Source organism: Haemaphysalis longicornis, unplaced genomic scaffold (genome assembly GCF_048455015.1).
Source record: "Haemaphysalis longicornis isolate Haplotype H1 unplaced genomic scaffold, Haemaphysalis longicornis Haplotype H1 scaffold_6, whole genome shotgun sequence".
Taxonomy (NCBI): Eukaryota; Metazoa; Arthropoda; class Arachnida; order Ixodida; family Ixodidae; genus Haemaphysalis; species Haemaphysalis longicornis.
Window position 1 is genome coordinate 44,969,305 of NW_027526407.1, and position 18,034 is coordinate 44,987,338.

Sequence of the window (18,034 nt, forward strand, 5' to 3'; positions counted from 1 at the left end):
TTTAATTATTTTTATGCCACTTTAGTGACGACGTCAACTTCTTCCATTGTTGAGTATGCTTTCCTAAACCCAGCCTATTCTCTGGATTGATGAGAACGTAGGCTGTTACTTTTCCGGTTAACTATTGCTTTGGTCAACAGCTTGCATACAATGGAGACCAGGCTGATCGGTATGGATTTCGTAAGGTCTTTCGTGCCCCTCTGTTTGTGAATCAGGATTCTGTTATCGTTTTGTCAGGATATGGGTACTTTCAGAGTCTTTATGTAATCAGAAAATGGTGCAGCAAGCTTTTTCACTACAAAATCTCATCTCTTCTTTATAAGATTCACGGTTGTGCAGCGTCAGCTACAGCTTTCCCTCTTTTCATGCCCTTGAGACCCTTGAAATTTGTTTTTCGTTATTAGTGAAATTTGTCAAGCCAAGCCTCTACGCTTAGTAGTACTTTCCCCTGGTCACACGTCCAAGGCATATAGCCTGGCGTAAAATCGTTCTGTTAATTTGATTTTCTCGTCCATTTTGTGCGTAAAGTTACCCTCCTCGTGTTTGAGGGCGTGCAGTCTGTTTTACCCTATTGCTAGCTTCTGTTTAGTTGCGTTAAGCTTCCTTGTATTGCAAGTGTTTCCTTTGGTCACTGTTATGTTGTACGCATGGATGGCGATCGTTTTATTTCTGGTACTGAATATTTCGACAGCTCGACTAATTCAATCAGATCCGCCGTACTTGACAGTTTCATGTTCTTAAGTTTTGCGTAGTTCCGTTACTTACTGAGTTATCTTTCCAGTTTGTTTCCTAAAAAGCTACCTGTACCACAGCTGGTGCGTATTTCTTGATGTTGGTGTTTGGTTGTCATTTAGCATGTCTACACTCTACTCGCCCTCCCGGGGATGAAAATCGTAAATTTGCTGTGAAGTTGCAATTTAAAATCATCTGAGCTACATCATGTCAGGTTTCTTGGTATTCACAAGACTCATTTTTTTTCTCGTTTGAGATTAAGAGTAACTTTGCGCCTAACCATCGTATCATCTCCGCTTTGAATCTTGACACCTTCATGTTCTGCGCAGTACCGGCGTTGCAACTTAAAAGTACGTCAATTTAGTTGTTCTTGTTTACCGTTGGAGCCTTTCCATGTCCTTTTTCTACCCTTTCCTTTAAAAAAAATGTGTTCATAATTCTCAGGTTGTTTCTCACCGCAAGTCCAACTAATTTATCTCTCCGACTATTTCGACAGCCTATTCCAAAGTTACCCACTGACCTCGCTCCCATTTGCTTTTAAATCTTTACAATATTTCACAATGCTTGCAAAGCTTACAGTGCGTTCAGCGATATGTATGAACATATTACATCAATTGCAGCCTTCATAAACACACCTGGTTATACAGGTTGTTGGGGTAGATCCAAAATAAAGCAAAGGTAAATTTTGGGAAGAAATAATTTATCGTGAGGCTTTAATATTTTGGTACACCTGAATATAATGGGATTGAATATTCACTGCCGGCGTTCTAATGGACGCGGATTCCTTGCGTGGCATCTCAGTCAGGTAAAGTGGAATGCTCTATATACCCACCAACGTTCGCAATTGGCGGTGTTACTTACATGCTACTCGGCGGTGTTACTTAGTGTTACACTTATTGATCGCCATAGTTCAAGTTTTAGTTTCGTTTCAAAGAAAAGAGGTCAAAAGGCTGCACGAAAACCAACAAAAATACAGGGGTCTACCTAATTTTTTACTCGGGCGTGTAAGATGAAATAAAACAAAAAGCAACTACTGGAAATGTCTTCGCGTACAGGGTTAAAAATTCGGTGGTTTTTGTATCTGTAGGAGAATGCATATCTCGTGAAGTCAGACATATTTGTTATATGAGATTAAACGCAGATATGTCGGGGGAAAATTGAAATTTAAAGGAAAAATAAATAAAACTGGAAATCGCAAACTCCCAAGGGTAGCCACCACTTTGCGCAGAAAAAACAACAAAAAACTCAAACTTGTGTCCAAAACAAACGAAAAACTTTTTGCCGGAAAGCACTGTGTAACGCCCTGAATCTGCTAAAAACTACATATTTAACAAAACTTAGAGAGCGTAAGACATTTGTTCAGTAATTATCATACACATTTTGCAATAAACATATTTTCCCACCTTCACGTTTGAAATTGGAAGAGTGAGGTAAGTGCGGGGGTGCTGCCCTTCACCAACCTCAACTTAGCTTTTATAAAGTGTGGTGTGGGTCATACTCCGACGATCCTCCGCACGCGGCTGCCGTGTAGACGGCGCCGGCGTGAGAGGCAGGCAAGAGACAAAAGCAACCGAAGCTAACCTCAAAGGGGGGTTTATTCCCATAACCTCCCTTAGCTGGCCCCGTCTTCTCGGTCATCGACGAGTCCCGCGTTGCTCGAGCGGCTGGAGTCGTTCGACTCCCCCGCTACCGGTGGACGATGGTCGGTCCAGGCTGGAGGGGAACACGCCGGGTCGCTCAGCGTCTCGTCCTCGCTCGGAGCGGCCGCCCGCCGCCGCCGAGCTGGCTGAGCGCCGCAGTCCAAGTCCCCGCTCTCCGCAGCCGCCTCTCCGCCGAGGCCACTCCGCGCGCGCCGGTGGCGCCATCTCGCGACGCGCAAGCGAACCCCTCTATTCTTGCCGTGGCCGTGCCGAGGCCACGTTCTTGCCGTCTTGTTGCGCAATCCCGCGCAAGCCGCGCGGCCCTTCGAGTGCTGCCGCGTACCCAGTCGGGATGCGGGCAGCCACAATCCCCACAAAAGTGTGCCCATCTTATACGTAGGGGGGTCACTGATGCGGCCGAGTGCACGCCGTCTCTTTCCACGAGGAGAACACCTGCACGTCAGAGATGACGTCATCACCTGGCGCAGCCAATCTCGATGCGAACCTCCCCGCCCAATCATCTGCGCCGCGAGGCGCCCTCCCCACACCTGTATGCTGGCTCGTTGCTTCATCCCCACTTCCCGTCAAACATCTTGGCCTAGCACTTTCCTCCTCTCCCCTCTTCTAAGCCGTGTTTTGAGCGACGCCCGTCACGGTTGGAAGTGATGCTTAAACAGCTCCTCTGTTAAAACTCTAAATGAACGAGCCACTTTACATGCAAAATTTAATACCAATACATGGGGTTGGGAAATATAACAATATATACCCACATGCATACTAAACACGAGAAGAGTCATTCGATGTGGCTACGCGATGCCAAATACGGTAGATGCTTGAATTGGTGTAGCGAAATCAAGGTCAATCCACACTACGGCTCTAACGGCATTACCTAAAAAAAATATAGCACCCCATGGGCTACCAAAGAAAGCTAAGGTTTGTGAAATGGAGCAACGGCTGAAGACTTGGGGGCTATTCTCAGAATTTGGTACAAAATGTTTCAGACTTGGAGCAACTCACGATGGTGACGGCCCCGTTCAGTACATACCTCGCCATCCTTCGGCACAATGGTGTCCTTGGGCAGACGGCTACCTCATGAGTTACGAGGACGGTGGACTAAGGAAGTACACTCTCTCGCCGTGCAGCAAACGACAAATTCAGGCTGTTTTCAGGTGGGTACGCTTCTGATCAATAAAAATCATTAGTTTATTTAGCATCGTTTTTCAAACTGCGCTGCTACACCATGGTGACCGAGCATTAATTTCTGCGGACATTTCGTAATGTAGTGGCTTTAAGTCATTAACGCAACAATTGTCTATCCAACGCCGTAAGAACTGGCGTTTGTTGAGCAGAAAATCTGCAGAATCTTCTAAGCCATTGCTTTGAAAACCCTGATATAAAACAATATCCTTTTGTGCTCACCAACGTGCCAACCACAGCTGAATAAGTCGGGCCGAAGAATAACGTTGAAGATTGTGTAATTCTCCGTGGTTCAAGTCTCGCGAGACTGTGCTGTGTTTTTTCGATCTTCCTCTTCGCGTTACCTGTACCATTAATTGGTTTGACGGTTTCAGGGCGAAGGCGTCTTACCTACGGGTGAACACTTCCGTGGAGCAGTAGTGGGTGGCTGGGCCATAATCAAGAACTGTTGTGCTGTTATATCACTCAATTGGCGCGGTCATTAAACCTGAAGCGATTCGGTGTTCAGATAAAGAGATATAAAAGTGGATGTATGGAAATTCCCAAATAATTTTTTGACGTAGACAGTACCCCCAGGAAAGCACATCATCCAATTAAACGCAACGTTGATAAACTAACCCATCACTCAAAAGTAGGAGATCAGTAGGGCATTCGGCAACTGATAAAATCTCATACCAAAGGCATGTATTTAAACACACAAATCAGGATGTTGCCTGGAATGTTTTGCATATTTTTTTCTGGGAGAAATATTTACATTTAAACTGCCAATTATCTCAAACTCCGACTAGGAAGCTTGGCTTGAAATATTTAGATTTGACCACAAGTTTATAACATGCGAAATTTAAGTCGCACAAAAGCAATTATAAACGTAACGCTGCCTATTTAGTGTAAACAAAGTCTATCCCCAGTGTTTAAGTTAGGGTTGTCTATGGCATACATTTTACATCGCGGCGCATTGCTCGGATGACCTGCCGGCATGTTCTTGCATGGCGGATTTTCTGCCAATCACTTGCACGACAAAGTTGGAAACCTCATATGCACAATGGAAAAGATTCCAACATTTCTTCGCCCCTGAAAACTGTGCGATAGCCAACGCCGTTACAGTTGCCATAAAAAAAGGTTACACACCAAGTATGGCGCCTGAGAGGCAGCCAGTCGTGTCACAAGGCAGTGGGACCCGATTACGGCACAGTTTGCCAGGCGTGCGGAAGGAGTGCCAGAGTTTTTTCTTGTTAGAGGCTTATGGAAAAGGCTATAAGGGGCTGTTTGGAGTTAGAGACATAACCTCTTTCTGCTTCCTGCTTCATTAGTCTGTCTGTCTGTCTGTCTGTCTGTCTGTCTGTCTGTCTGTCTGTCTGTCTGTCTGTCTGTCTGTCTGTCTGTCTGTCTGTCTGTCTGTCTGTCTGTCTGTCTGTCTGTCTGTCTGTCTGTCTGTCTGTCATTCATTCATAGCTTGGACTGCCCTTGGGGTCTTTTTTAACCTTCTGCATTTCGCCGTAACCGGGCAGTTACATTTTTTGGGCACTGTGGCAAGAAAAGCGTCAACACACGCTGCCGAAAAATAAAAAGAGAGGGGCCCAAAACAAAATACGGGAGCAACCGCTAAGTAACCAAGACGGCCAAGAACAATTGATAGAGGCACAACAAACTGTCTCTTCCGGGACCATTTCCTGTATATGTCTTTTTGCACACTGTATTTTCAATATAACAATTAATTAACTGTAATTGAAGGCTTTGAGGGAGGAGAAAAATTTAGTTGTAGACGTTGTAAGACATGCTGTGGGAAAGGTAGCAGGATATATAATCGGAAAATCTGTAGAATTACCGCAATGATAGGGCTGTACACTTTTAAACCCGTCAGGTTCTGTGTAAAACCACCAGTTTCTGCGAAAGCAAAAATGAAATTGGGAGGAGTTGTATTGCCCGTGGAAATAAAAACCACAAAAAATAACATGTTTTGGTGACACGTGATTCAAGCCAACAAATACACGTGAAAAAAGTGGCAGCCGTTACGATGCCACTCGCTGCACATTACACAGAAAGTTCGCTGCAAAGAAATGGATAAGGAATAAAGTAATTTGAATTGCTGTTGAAAGTACAAAACGTAGTGAACGTGATAACATAGCAGGTACCGCGTGTAAGAAAATATAAATTCTTTTCTTCATATCTAAGCAATGGAAGTTTTTTGAAATAAGAGGGGTATTGTAATGTAGACGCATTAGTTTTCCTTCTAGAATACCACAACAAATCAGCAAATCAATGTAACCCCTGAAGTTGAAATGAATAATTATTGTGGATGGCTGTTAAATATTGAGGCAAATCAATAGTAAGCTGAGTGTACAATTTAGTCAAAACTAGCATTTCAAACAACTTAGGAAATGCAGTCTGCCTTAAAGACAACAAATGAGGCTATTCTCTCCTAACATAAGACCTCCATCTTGTACAATGATGATGGAGTGAGAGGGCGAAATGCTCACCTCACATTACCCGGTAAAGAAATGAGATGCGGTGGAGCATTAGGGGCCATTTGTTAGAGCGCAAGTATGGTTTCTTTCAGGAATATTTACTCGAAGGAGGCGTTGGATTTGTCATCTCAATTTATGACCTCAATCATCTGCATTTTTTCTCGGGGTAACCGCGATAAATTTAATGCCGAGCAAAAATTGCTGAAATACTTCGCCAAAATGAGGCCGTGTTCACGAAACCCCCCAATTTAGCTACTTCTCGGCTACTCTGAAATAAAAAATAAATCAAGCTATTTCAATCAAGCAAAAGTTTCTTTTATGTTCAGGGTTATCAAAAATAATTAGACAGGCTTTTTGAAATGAGGCGCTTAGACTTACGTGAAGATCACCTCTGCAGTGAGGGCATGCGCCCAGGAGGACACAGAATAAGTAATTATGGATATCGATGGCTAAATTGATTAAAATTGAATTATTAACTTTTTTGTTTCTGCACTAAGCGGGAATGTTTGTAATGAAATGTCAGACGCAATCGTGCTTCTACGCAGTTTCATTTGTCAGAATTTTTCTAGCGCTTCCGTATTTCGAGATATGAAACTGCGAAGTTTAACTGCCGTTCGCATGGTTACGCATACCCGATAGTGCTGACCAGCGCGAAAAAAGGCTGTCTAGCATGCGTAATCACAGTAATCGCAGTTAAACTTCCCAGTTCGATATCTCGGAGTACGAATGGGACAGAAAAATTCTGCCGAACGAAACGCTGAAGAAACAAGATTGTGTCTAGCCCTGCAATACAAAAATTCCTGCTTACTGCAGCTCATATAAAGTTAATTATTCAATTTTAGTTAATAAAGACACGGACATAAACAGGTAACTCCTCATTGTGTGTCTCCCTTGTCGCGCAACCTCACTGTAGCGTTGGTCTTCAGTATATTTAAGCGCCTAATTTAAGCAAAAAACCTGTCGAATTAACCTTGATCACCCTGTATACTGCACCTTAACTTATCAGTTCAGTTAAGCATAAAAAATTAGAGTGCGAATGCGGCTTGCGTATAGGCGATCAAGAAGGATTCATTTGCGAACTGTATCTCGGTTGGTTTCACAAACTCTTCACTATATTTTTACCTAACATATCTAAATGTGATATTTTTTCTCTTCGATACTCCAATAAATGCTGATCTGCGCACAAACGACGATAGAAAATGCAATTACTTCACTAACTCTAGTTAAATTACAAAAATGCAAAAAGAATTATAAACGTCGCCATAACAATATTGTGAAACATAGCAGACGGCTAAAAAATGTGCAAGGAATGGCTAAAAAACATAAAATCGTACTTCGCTCATTTCAACGCGCTCATTGGGATTTTTCTCACTGTTGTTTTATAGAACCCTAAAGGGAGAATGCATTCAGGTTCAGCAACAAGCCATCTACAAAACATCCTACTACCCCGGACATGCGGTGACAGACAGAAGGTTCTGCCAAATCATGCACCGAAATAATCCCGGAGTGATTCCATACAACGTGCGTATGTTTCGGTGAAATACATTAAAACTGATGCATCGATTGTGAGGTTTAACAAAAGAAAAAGACAGGTTCTTTCGTCTCAAATAACACCACTCTTTGCGAGCCAATAGTACTTCCAGAACTTTCCTTTGTGGCAGTCACAGTAATCGAGGGTTCTCCTGAACCATAAACTTCTCAGTTGGCTCTTTATTGCAGCTCTTGACTTCAAACGTAGCTATCGTTCTACGGTTTACCCACAGAGTAAAATATTTGTTAAGGATTCGTTTTTACGTCTTTGATAAATTAATTTCGAAACATGCATAACTTGTTTAACAATTGATCTCACCACTACTGAAATTAATGAATTGTTGCACGTTCGCCTACCCGCCAATCTTATTAATACATTTTGATATTATTCAAAGAAACAAATCATAATGTTTATCTTTATGAGGTATTAAGAAATTTCTCTGTCATTGTCTCAATTTTACCCTCCTGAAACATATTCTAGTAATATCAGTTAAATTTTTTGTATTAAGACCTGCATTGAAATTAACAACATAGTTTGCTACACCCCCAGGGGTGAGAAGTAGCTAAGTTTACTTGGGAACCCCTTTCAAGGAAGTGCTAGACCTTAAACCTCAGTGAAAATAAAGGTAACATTTGTTACCTGATTTAGAACCCTCTCATTATTTTAAGGATAATTTTAAGAAACACATAAACAAATCTAAGTATATTACCCATTAAACAAAAGAAAAATTCGATATTTTCGGATGAATAAAAAATTCTTCACGGGAGCTTATGTGAAGCCTTATCAAAAATGAAAAATAATTTAATACCGCTATTGACGGCAGGATAGAAAACCATGAAATTTCTGGGCAGGTTTTTCCGTGGTCAATCGAAGACGCAGCAGTGAATCTGGCTACTTCAGAGGAATGAAATATATTCTAGGAAGTGCAGAAAAAAGTTCCGCGGAGGGATGTTTATTTATTCGCGTGAAGCGGGAAATTTTTAGGAATCCTGAAATTTGTTTCAACCTGCATACACCGTAAAAACTACTTCCATTATTACAGGGGTGCAAGTGCGCCTTTAAATCACGTGTTGTTCATTTTTTCTTGTCATGGATAACGTGCTTAACCGATAGTTGTGAACACGCTTACTGCAGGAACACCGCCGGATTGCCGGAATGTCATTTTTTTATCATCTCATTCGGAAATGAGGTGTAGCCTTGAATAAATAAATGTAAAATGTAGAAATGGTCGTATAAACCACAATAGTCAATGTTAATGCGCTCACAGGAAAAACATGCGAGTTTTATTTCAATTTAATCAGTTGTGCTAGTAAAACAGAGATAAAATAAGGCTTTTTTTGTAACTTGCTCTTGAGTTACAATAACACACTTTCTCTCATGCCCTCTTTACTCCACCGCTTCCTCTTTTTGAGTCGTAACAGTTTGGAGCATAACCTAAAGAGCAGTCTCAATGTAAACTAAGTGACAGCGTGTACATTGGAACTCATGAGAACACTGGCGTACAAGACATACTGCCGAATGAAGCCGGCCTCGCCGCTAAACATAATCCTACTCATGAGAGAGGAAACGAGGTTGGTGCACTAACTGTGCCTTTGAATAAATACCTGTTACTCGTAATCAGTTCTCTATCGGAAGTTAAGCAGTGATATCACAAAGCTTCCCTGTCTGCTTTCACCGCGACGATCCATGATTTTGTAACACCATTGAAAAAAATGGTGAACAATAAGTTGGGAACATCTTGTGGTGCGCCCACAGCATCCAAACGTAATTCCTGCATAACTTTCAGCGGATTTTGAAAGTCAATTAGGGTGAATTTTTTTACCTTTCTTCTGGATGTTCTCGTGTTTCATTTTCTCGTCTTTCAGTTTTCTATCCTGTCCTTATCTTCTCAACAATTAGTGAAGTTTTAAAGACTCCAACTTTTAATGCACACTTTGCGCCACAAGCAGCGGGGGGCGTATCGTATTACTTTACACTAGTCATAAGAGAAGCTCCGATTGGAAATCTCGAATCTGTGAAGTGCTCACATTTATACCTTGGGTGGTAGAAAGCGTCTAAAGAAAAATATTAGATGAACATATCGATACTAATTAACTACTAAGAAAAAAAAACCCACTGAAACAGCAGTGAATGTAGAAAAGGAGAAAGATGACGAAGCGGCCGGGTGTGAGAGAACGCGCCACGATCATCATGGGGATCATTGTACCACACACTATTATTTTTTGTTCCTAGGCACGTGAAGGAGGTATGCTTGTCTTGGGTCCCTGGCCATACGGACATCAAGGGCAACGAGCTAGCGGACCATTTAGCTAATCTCGCTGTCACAGCTCCTATTCAATTCAGAATTCCTAATCTGGCTCTATTTGCATCTTCAACATTAAGACGATGTTTACACTTTGACGCTACTCGTTCAGACTCACTTTTGTTATTTGAAGAGTACCAACATTTAAAGTTCGGATGGAATGTTCATTTTCGTGGTTCTCGACAATGCGAGGTGACCTTTACCGAACTGCGCTGCAGGATTCCAAGGCCTAATAGACCCTATGCAAAATGCGCCCCGCCATCTCACGTCGACTCCGGTAACTAGGTCCGCCATTTTGGTACGGTCGTTTGAAACCGAAACCAATTAGCAAAACATAGAAGGCGGGCATTGACCGCTCTTGGTGATGGACTACAATGCCGGAGCATTGCTTCGTGCCGCAGAGCACGCAATGCGGAAATACCGGTTCAAATGGAGAAAAGGTACGCGAAGTTCTACGCTTTTGAACGAACTTTGTGACGCGAACTGTGCGGCGCGAGCAACCTTTGTGACACGCTGGGCGCGGTGCGCTTGTAGCGAATATTTATCGTTGGTTCGCTAAGCGCGGGGTTCCGTAGTCGCTGTCCGTATGAAAAATACAGCTGTGTTGGAGTTCTCTTGTCCAGCCTTTGTATTCTAAATGAAGGCTGAGCGTGCGCCGCCTATTCACGCGACTGACAGCGGCGCTCGACCGGGAAAAGTACCACACGTTGCCAAAATTAGGCTGTTTCTTTACTCGTCCCTGTGGCTCTGCGCCCGCTTCATTTCATTGTTAAATGGTACCGCTTAGCCCCTACACGAGCCTTTATCTTGCCTAGGGCTGTAAACAAACTTTACTTTTCTTGCTGCACTACGCCGTCGAAAATTTCCTCTGTGGCGGGCGCGCACGGTATGGGAGTGTGTTGTTGGTTTCTTTACGTTGCATTTAGCCGCGTGTCGTTGCAGAAGTGGCGAACGCTGTTTTATGATGATCTAACGGTGGAAAATTCGAGCGTTTGCACTTGGTTCCCGATTTTCCGGGCTGAAAGGTTTGTTGTTACGTCAAGTTAACTTGGTGCCCATTGTCATTCCAGCAACGATGTATTTACTGTCGAATATTTTGCGCCTAAAATACACACTCACTCCTCTAGTTTGACACACGCTGCACGCATGCCTCCGACGTAATGATAGTGGCCATTGATGTAGGTAGCTGAGACAATTTTCAAGTTTTATTCAAAAAGAAAACGGCCACAGTAGCATCAGGCTGCCGCGCATCAGCTTGAGAGCTTTTGCGTTTTTTGTATCCACAGAGAAAATCCCAGTAAATTAAACTACTTCGCTGATTTATAGCGCCTGCAGTATAGCAAACTGTGGATATAAATGGAACAAAAAGAAGCATTCGCGCACCCCTGCATGTCGCGGTCTAGTAAACACGACGTTGCCCAGCCTCTGCGTGTTCTGCGTGCTCCTGAATGCTTGCTGGTAGCTCATAGGTGACCCTTCAGGTTCCATGCCAGTCCTTGTTTCTGTCACTGGCGGGGGGGGGGGGGGGGGGAGGAGGAGGAGGAGGAGGAGGAGGAGGAGGAGGAGCGGGAGGCCAGCACAACTGGGGCAAAAAACTCATTCCCAAGGGCTACCAAGTTTTCTCCCAAGCGCCTGCACGGCACTTTGTTGCTGCTCGCATTGCTCCTGTACTCGAAGTGCATCGAACAGACGCATTGGCGAGGGAAGGGAGGGGCCATTTTATCGCGGGCTTCTCCAGTCAATGTTTTGGACACTCGATGGCTTGATGCCCTGCTGTCTCGGACGTCCCCACTGTTGTGGCAGCTCAGTGCACGCAAGCTTTGGTGGCGCCTCTTAAAACCTTCGGCTTGCAAGAGGGCGAGTAGGTGCACAGCAGCCAGAATGTGACTCCATGCTCCACTGCAACCCGCCGGGCACTCGCACGATGCCTCCCCAATCGCCCCACTGTCCGTCTCAAAGGATAGGCACACAACTTAGGGCCGGCCACTTTTCTTCTGGGAGCGAAAGCAGCTGCTGAGCACATGGATGAGGACCAACCTGCAAGAACAGAGAGAGTATCAGTAAATAACACTCAGTGAAGAACAGGACTAGTCCGCTACAGTTTATGGTAAAGGGACAGAGCAGAAAGAAGTGGCCGCAAGGAACAGACTCAAAATGACCAGATTTTGTGTCTTCCTTAACACTGTTGCAAGGGCAATAATCTACACCTCAAACAGCAATGATGTCAAAATTGTTTGTCAAGTTCGAGCGTGCAAGTATCTCTGCATGCTTTGTTAATGCATTTTTCAAGAAAAGGAAGTTTAACATTTAAAAACCTCAGCGTGGGTAATGATACCAGTACCCGCATAATCGTGTTCGTCATAACTTAAGCAAACAATAATATGATTATCTGGAACTCACTTCCAGAATCTTTCGAGATAAACAGGTAAACATTCGGGCTATACCGATGACCCATCGAATTAAAAAAAAATCTTCTAGTTCAGTGAGTTCGAGCTAACGAGGTTTTACTGTATTATCTATTCGTGCACACCAAAAACATGCGCTTTAGAAACAAACACAACCACCCCACCGCCAAAAAAAGGAGAAGAAAGACACACAAACAGATTTTTGCGCAGAACATGCGCAATAATTAATAAAAACACACAAAAAAAGAAAATTCAAGGCATATGTGCGCTTTTGTAGTTGACTTTGCCGCAAAGCACGATTGCTTTGCGGCAAACGCGCGGGCGGACGACCGTCACGGAAAACGGCCGCAACCTTTCCGTGAACATCTTCGCCAAAAATCATCCCGTAAATTCAATGTACAGCATTTGAAAATACCTAATCCACCCACTAGCGGTATGGTCTGGCGATTGTCGCTTTCCTCTTTCAGAGTTACTGCAACAGGGTCGCCGCTGCGCATTTGCATGGTAAACAACGGTGAACAAAGTGCTGTACAAATGCTCATACCGGTTAACTTGCGTCAAGTAAAAAACAAAGAAGGATTTACTTACTGCGAGTCGCACGTGTTTGTCCGCACCGATGAAGGCGAGCAATGCGCCCCGGTGGCTAGGCGGCATGCCCTGCTCCGCTGCCGCTCGGATGGGTCTTTGGCGCGGCACCCCGAGTGGTATGAGTCTTCGGACACAGTCGGCAGCGCAGACAAGTCCTTCGTCCACAATCCGCGGTCGGGAGCCGGAAAACGCCGTCCAGTTTGAGCCATACCGCGTTACCGTCACCTGCTCTTCCACAGTAAACAATACGAGACTTCCCGATCGGCGCCCGTACCAATATGGCCGACGGTCTCGTTTACATCAGTGTTGCTAGATCGCCAAGCAATTTCGCATAGGGTCTATTTCTATCTGTTCAGATGAGGACTTTCACCTGCAGAACTATGTCTGCCGTGCCAGGTCCCCGAAACAATCGAACATTTTTTCCCCAACTGTCGCCGTTTCTCAACAGCTAGACAACTGCTTTTGAAGGACCAAATTGAGCGTTTGGGGTTGACTTTTTCGATTCCACTTATATTATATATTGGCGCATCAAATTTGGGGGTCGCAAAAGGGATACATATAATTGCATTCAACATTTTCTTTCTGCTTCAGGTTGTTTGAATTGCTCATGGGTGCTAATAATGGGTAATTCCGGTTTATTTATAACTAAGTTTTCTTTTACAGCCTCTTTCTGGAGATTATTTATTATTTTGAAGTCCCCACGTATTTAACAACCGATTCTGCCCTGGCCAATCCTCTCTTGAGGGTACGTGCCAAAATCTTTGAGGACAGCATCATCATCTTCATCATAATCATCATCATCAAGTGGTTCGATCACATGTAATAAAGAAGCACGGGTCGCCCTGTCTACGGCTCTAGGCCATGAATCGCGGTAGCTTCCGCGACATCTTTGGTGCCGATCTACCAGGGGAAATCGCCCTGCGGAGCATCACCCGCATGGCTTCGTCGATCAACCGCTTTGGGAAGACTCGTGGCGCCATCAGAAGCGGCGTCACGCGAGCTCTCACCCAGCTGAATGACCTGCTGCAGCAGCCCTCTCCTGACGCGGCAACCCTGAGCTCCCACGTGGAGTACATCGTACATTGAAAGCCTGAGCTCACCGCCCTCAACGAGAAAATCGCCGATGCAACGGATCACGACGGGCTGGAGCAGGAGCTCGAAGGAGTGGCAGAGTATACCCGCAAGATATCCTACGCCGTCTCTCAAGCACGCTTCCTCGTACGAAACGCCCAGCAAGTGCCAGCGCGACCGATTTCATCGCCAGGGGAGGGACAGCCGCTCCAGTTATTGACCCCACGGGTGCGTCTGGTGGGCATACGCATGCTTCACGTCATCGGGTGGTTATGCTACCAAGATCCAGATCCCAGCATTCTCGGGGAATCTGCACGACTGGCAAGCGTTTTGGGATCATGTTAACGTGACGATCCATGAAAATACCGAGCTGTCGAAGAAAGAGAAGTTTAAGTCTTATTGACGTACTTGATCGGCGACGCCAAACGAGACATTCAGGGAATCCAGCTTGCTGACGCAAACTATGACCTCGCGGTGAAGGCTTTAGTTAAATGTTGTTCTCTCTCTCTCTCTCTCTCAGCGATTCGGCTGACGAGACTTGCTCATCAATGAGCGCATTCACCAACTCATGGCATCGAAGCCGATACGAAACTCAATGGATATCGAGACACTCCGCGAAATGTACGACAAGGTACAACTCCGTGTCAGCGCCCTGGAAGCCCTGGGAGTTCCGCGAGAGGAATACGCTGTAGTCCTGTCCCGTGTGCTCCTCCGATGCCTGCCGGATGACCTGACTCTAATGCACCGGCAGAGGGTTAAGGAGACGGAATAAGGGCGAACGGACGAATCCGTGGCGCGGCAGCAAGGAGGTGGCCAGGTCAAAGAGGTGAGGCTATTCCTAAGAGTTCAAATCGAAATACGGGAGGAAGGAAGACAAGGACAGCCTCCAAGGTCCGTCCAGTACACCGACTTTAATCCCCCAGGGCATTTGGAGACACCCGTTCTTTCATCGTTGACATTGACCGCAGAGACCAAGTCCTCAGCCACACCGGTGTGTCCTTTGTGTGAAAGCCACGGTCACAAGGTGGTGGACTGTCGGGTCATCCTGTCGGTGGCCGAGAAGAAGACGCGATTGTGCAATGCTCGCTGCTGCTTCTGATGCGGCAGACACAACCATGTGGCTCGTCTGTGCAAAGCGTCGCGCAACCTAACCAGCAGTACCTGCAAAAGGCATCACCTCACCGTGCTGTGTGACGTGATCCTGCCGGCTGACCATACCAAGCCCAGGTCAATGCCGCAGGTACAAGCTGGACAAGGGGTATCGCCAACTGTGGTGATGGCTTCGAGCGGGCACTCCGGAGCAACGTCAGTACTACTGCCGAAGGCTCGGGCCTGGGCAGAGGGTGCTCGACCGGTTTAGTGCGAGTACTTCTAGACACCAGAAACCAACGCACCTTCATTCACCAGGATGCGGATAGGGCCCTGAAATACATGGTTGACGGCACAGAAGACCTCCCCTTAGTAACTTCCGGCAGCGCGAAGTCACCCAAGGTTCTACGGTGCCGTCGAGTACAGGTGACGCTACGCGGACAGGCTCGTGGAAAGCCGGTCACGTTGGAAGCTTTAGAAGTTCCGAAGATTTGCTCCCTTATGAGTTCCCTTACGACACTGCGACCATGGAAACCTTTATCGAAAAGCGGTACGACATAGCCGACACCTTCGAGCCGAGTACATGGAACGCAAATGAAATTAGCGTACTGGTTGGTTCAGACACCTGCTGGAAGGTGGCCACGGGCAGGGTGGAGAGAATCAACGAAGAGCTGACAGTGGTGGAAACTGTTTTAGGTTGGACGGTTCATGGGATGCTCCATTCTCCGGAGTGCAGGTTAGCCAGCGCCATGGGCCTGTCGGGTGGCCCACGGAGGCATTTCGACTTTGAAGCATCTACTGTATGGCGGCGGAAGAGCTGCTGTTGGTCATCGCCGTAAATCTAAAACCCTAAGGCCCGCCCGAGCACTCGTAAGAAGTCAAAAGCAAAAATTTTGAGAAGTCATTACCAACGCAGAGACGCAGGTAATATGTAGAGCAAGAAAGCCGACACCTGAGCGTGCAGCTACCCAGAAGACAGTCGAGTCGAAGGTCACATCGTGGAGACGGGAATGCACCGATAGTGCCACTGAAAACGCAACACGTGGACTCCAGAAAAATGGACCCGCCGAAACGGCCCCGAAAGAACATGGACCTAAGGATCCGACGACGAACCCAAGCGCAGTATTGGAGGGGACCGTAAAGGCATGCTCGAGAGCTTTCAGTCACGAAAGCCCATCCAAGGGGAAGACGAAGGTAAAAGGTACGCCCCAAGAAAGTTCAAGAAAATGCAAGAGTGCGCACATAGAGAACAGCAAGAACAGCAACGAAGGAAACGACAGACAGACCACCCAGCGCATAAGCGGTTTCACAAGGCAACTCAGGACCAACCGAGAACGTGCCCAGGCATTTGTGTCAGCGAGGCCGAAACGTCAGGTGTCGGGTGGCTGGACGAAAACTCATACGGTTATGTGTAACCGGAAGGTTCTCGCGCTGTTGAATCCATCGCCAAGCCAAGTAAGCAAAACACCGAAAACCGCAGATGGAGATAGACGACATCGCGATTGTGACACTGGCCGATAACGCACCGCAATTGCAATGGGGACTTTGCCAAGTGTCGGTGCTGTATGACAAGTTTTATGGGCAATCTCCAAGTTTAAAAACTGTACCTGTATTGTATTTGCCACCTAATCATCTTGGGCCCGCGGGAAGATGTAGAAAAGGACGGAGATGACGAAGCGGGCGTGAGCACGCGCCACGATCATCATCAGGATAAGTGGTTCGATCAGAACGAATAGAGAAGCACGGGTCGCTCTCTCTAGGGTTCTGGGCCATGACTCGCGGTAGTTTCCGCGACAGTGAAATAGCAATTGGGAAATGCTGCACGTATTTTTAGGGAGGTTTTATGTATAAATTAGATAATTGGTTTTACAAAATATTGCCCATATATTTTAAACAGTTGCTGCATTACCTTTACAAACACAGGTATTGACCTAGGTATTTATTTATTTATGTAATACCTACTGCAGACCACAGTTGTGGTCCAGGCAGGACGAGCACTTGAGTAGCATAGTATTACAAAAAGAGCAAAAGGGACAAAACATGAAACGGCGGACATTGCATTGCCAATCCAAGACACAAGCAACAACAACAATAACAAAAAGGGGGCTATACAGTGTGTAATGAGTATGGCTCAGCAATGGAATTCCATTCAGCCACGGTACGCGGGAAGAATGAAAACTTTGAAAGTATCAGTATGCGCTTGGTATGGTGTTAGCGATCTAGGGAGGTGGTGCCGCGTGTGTCTTGTAGTGAGGGCGGATGTATACAGGGAGGGGTCGATAGCCAATTCATGGTTAGTAAGTGAGCAGAGGAAATCGAGACGAAATTTCTGTCTTCTTAACTGAAGAAATTTCTGTCTTCTTAACCCTAGGTATTTATCGCGATAAATTATTAGGGAATCTTCACGGCGTGAGTAGTGCTTGCAATTCCTAGATGAAAAAAAAAACACACACAAAAACTAAGAACATTTAGATGAACATATCAACACTGACCAATCGCTAAGAAAAACACGCAAAAATTACTGAATCAATAGTGAAGCCGCAATTGGGAAATGCTGCACATATTTTTAAGGCGGTACGTTTAAACTAGACAAATGTTTTTACAAAAGGCCAACACAAAAGTATTGACCTTACATCGATGAGAGACCACTAACCCAAACGAGGTGTTTTTAGCTTGTTCTCTCTAGCATGTAAACGACTGGTAGGCAACCTAAGAAGTTAACATTTCGCAAATGCTCATAATTATCAGCTTTACCTGAAGAAATATTGACATTTGTGCCTTTCGGAGGTCCGAGGACTTGCAAGTTTATGGAGTGCAACGTAATCCTAACGACTGCTGCTTATATTACAATCAACAGCATTCCTTTCTCTTTTTTTTCTAGAGGAACAATCGAGCGTATTCACAATGCAAACTTGAGTGTTGCTGGGTAACAGGACAGACTGGTTCTCAGATTTCGTACATGTGTAAAAAATACAACATGCCGGAGGCCATGACGTGTGGTTCAGGCATGGTAA

General features: G+C 45.4%; 1 protein-coding gene across 1 annotated transcript in view; it reads left to right on the forward strand.

Moving 5' to 3' along the window:
* Positions 1 to 18,034, forward strand: part of LOC144142548 (venom metalloproteinase antarease TserMP_A-like) — a 52,739-nt gene that overhangs the window by 32,499 nt on the left and 2,206 nt on the right. Inside the window, exons 11-13 of the mRNA XM_077674133.1 lie at positions 3,374 to 3,541; positions 7,420 to 7,555; positions 17,902 to 18,030. Coding sequence (XP_077530259.1) covers positions 3,374 to 3,541; positions 7,420 to 7,555; positions 17,902 to 18,030 — 433 coding nt within the window. The remainder of the gene's footprint in view (positions 1 to 3,373; positions 3,542 to 7,419; positions 7,556 to 17,901; positions 18,031 to 18,034) is intronic.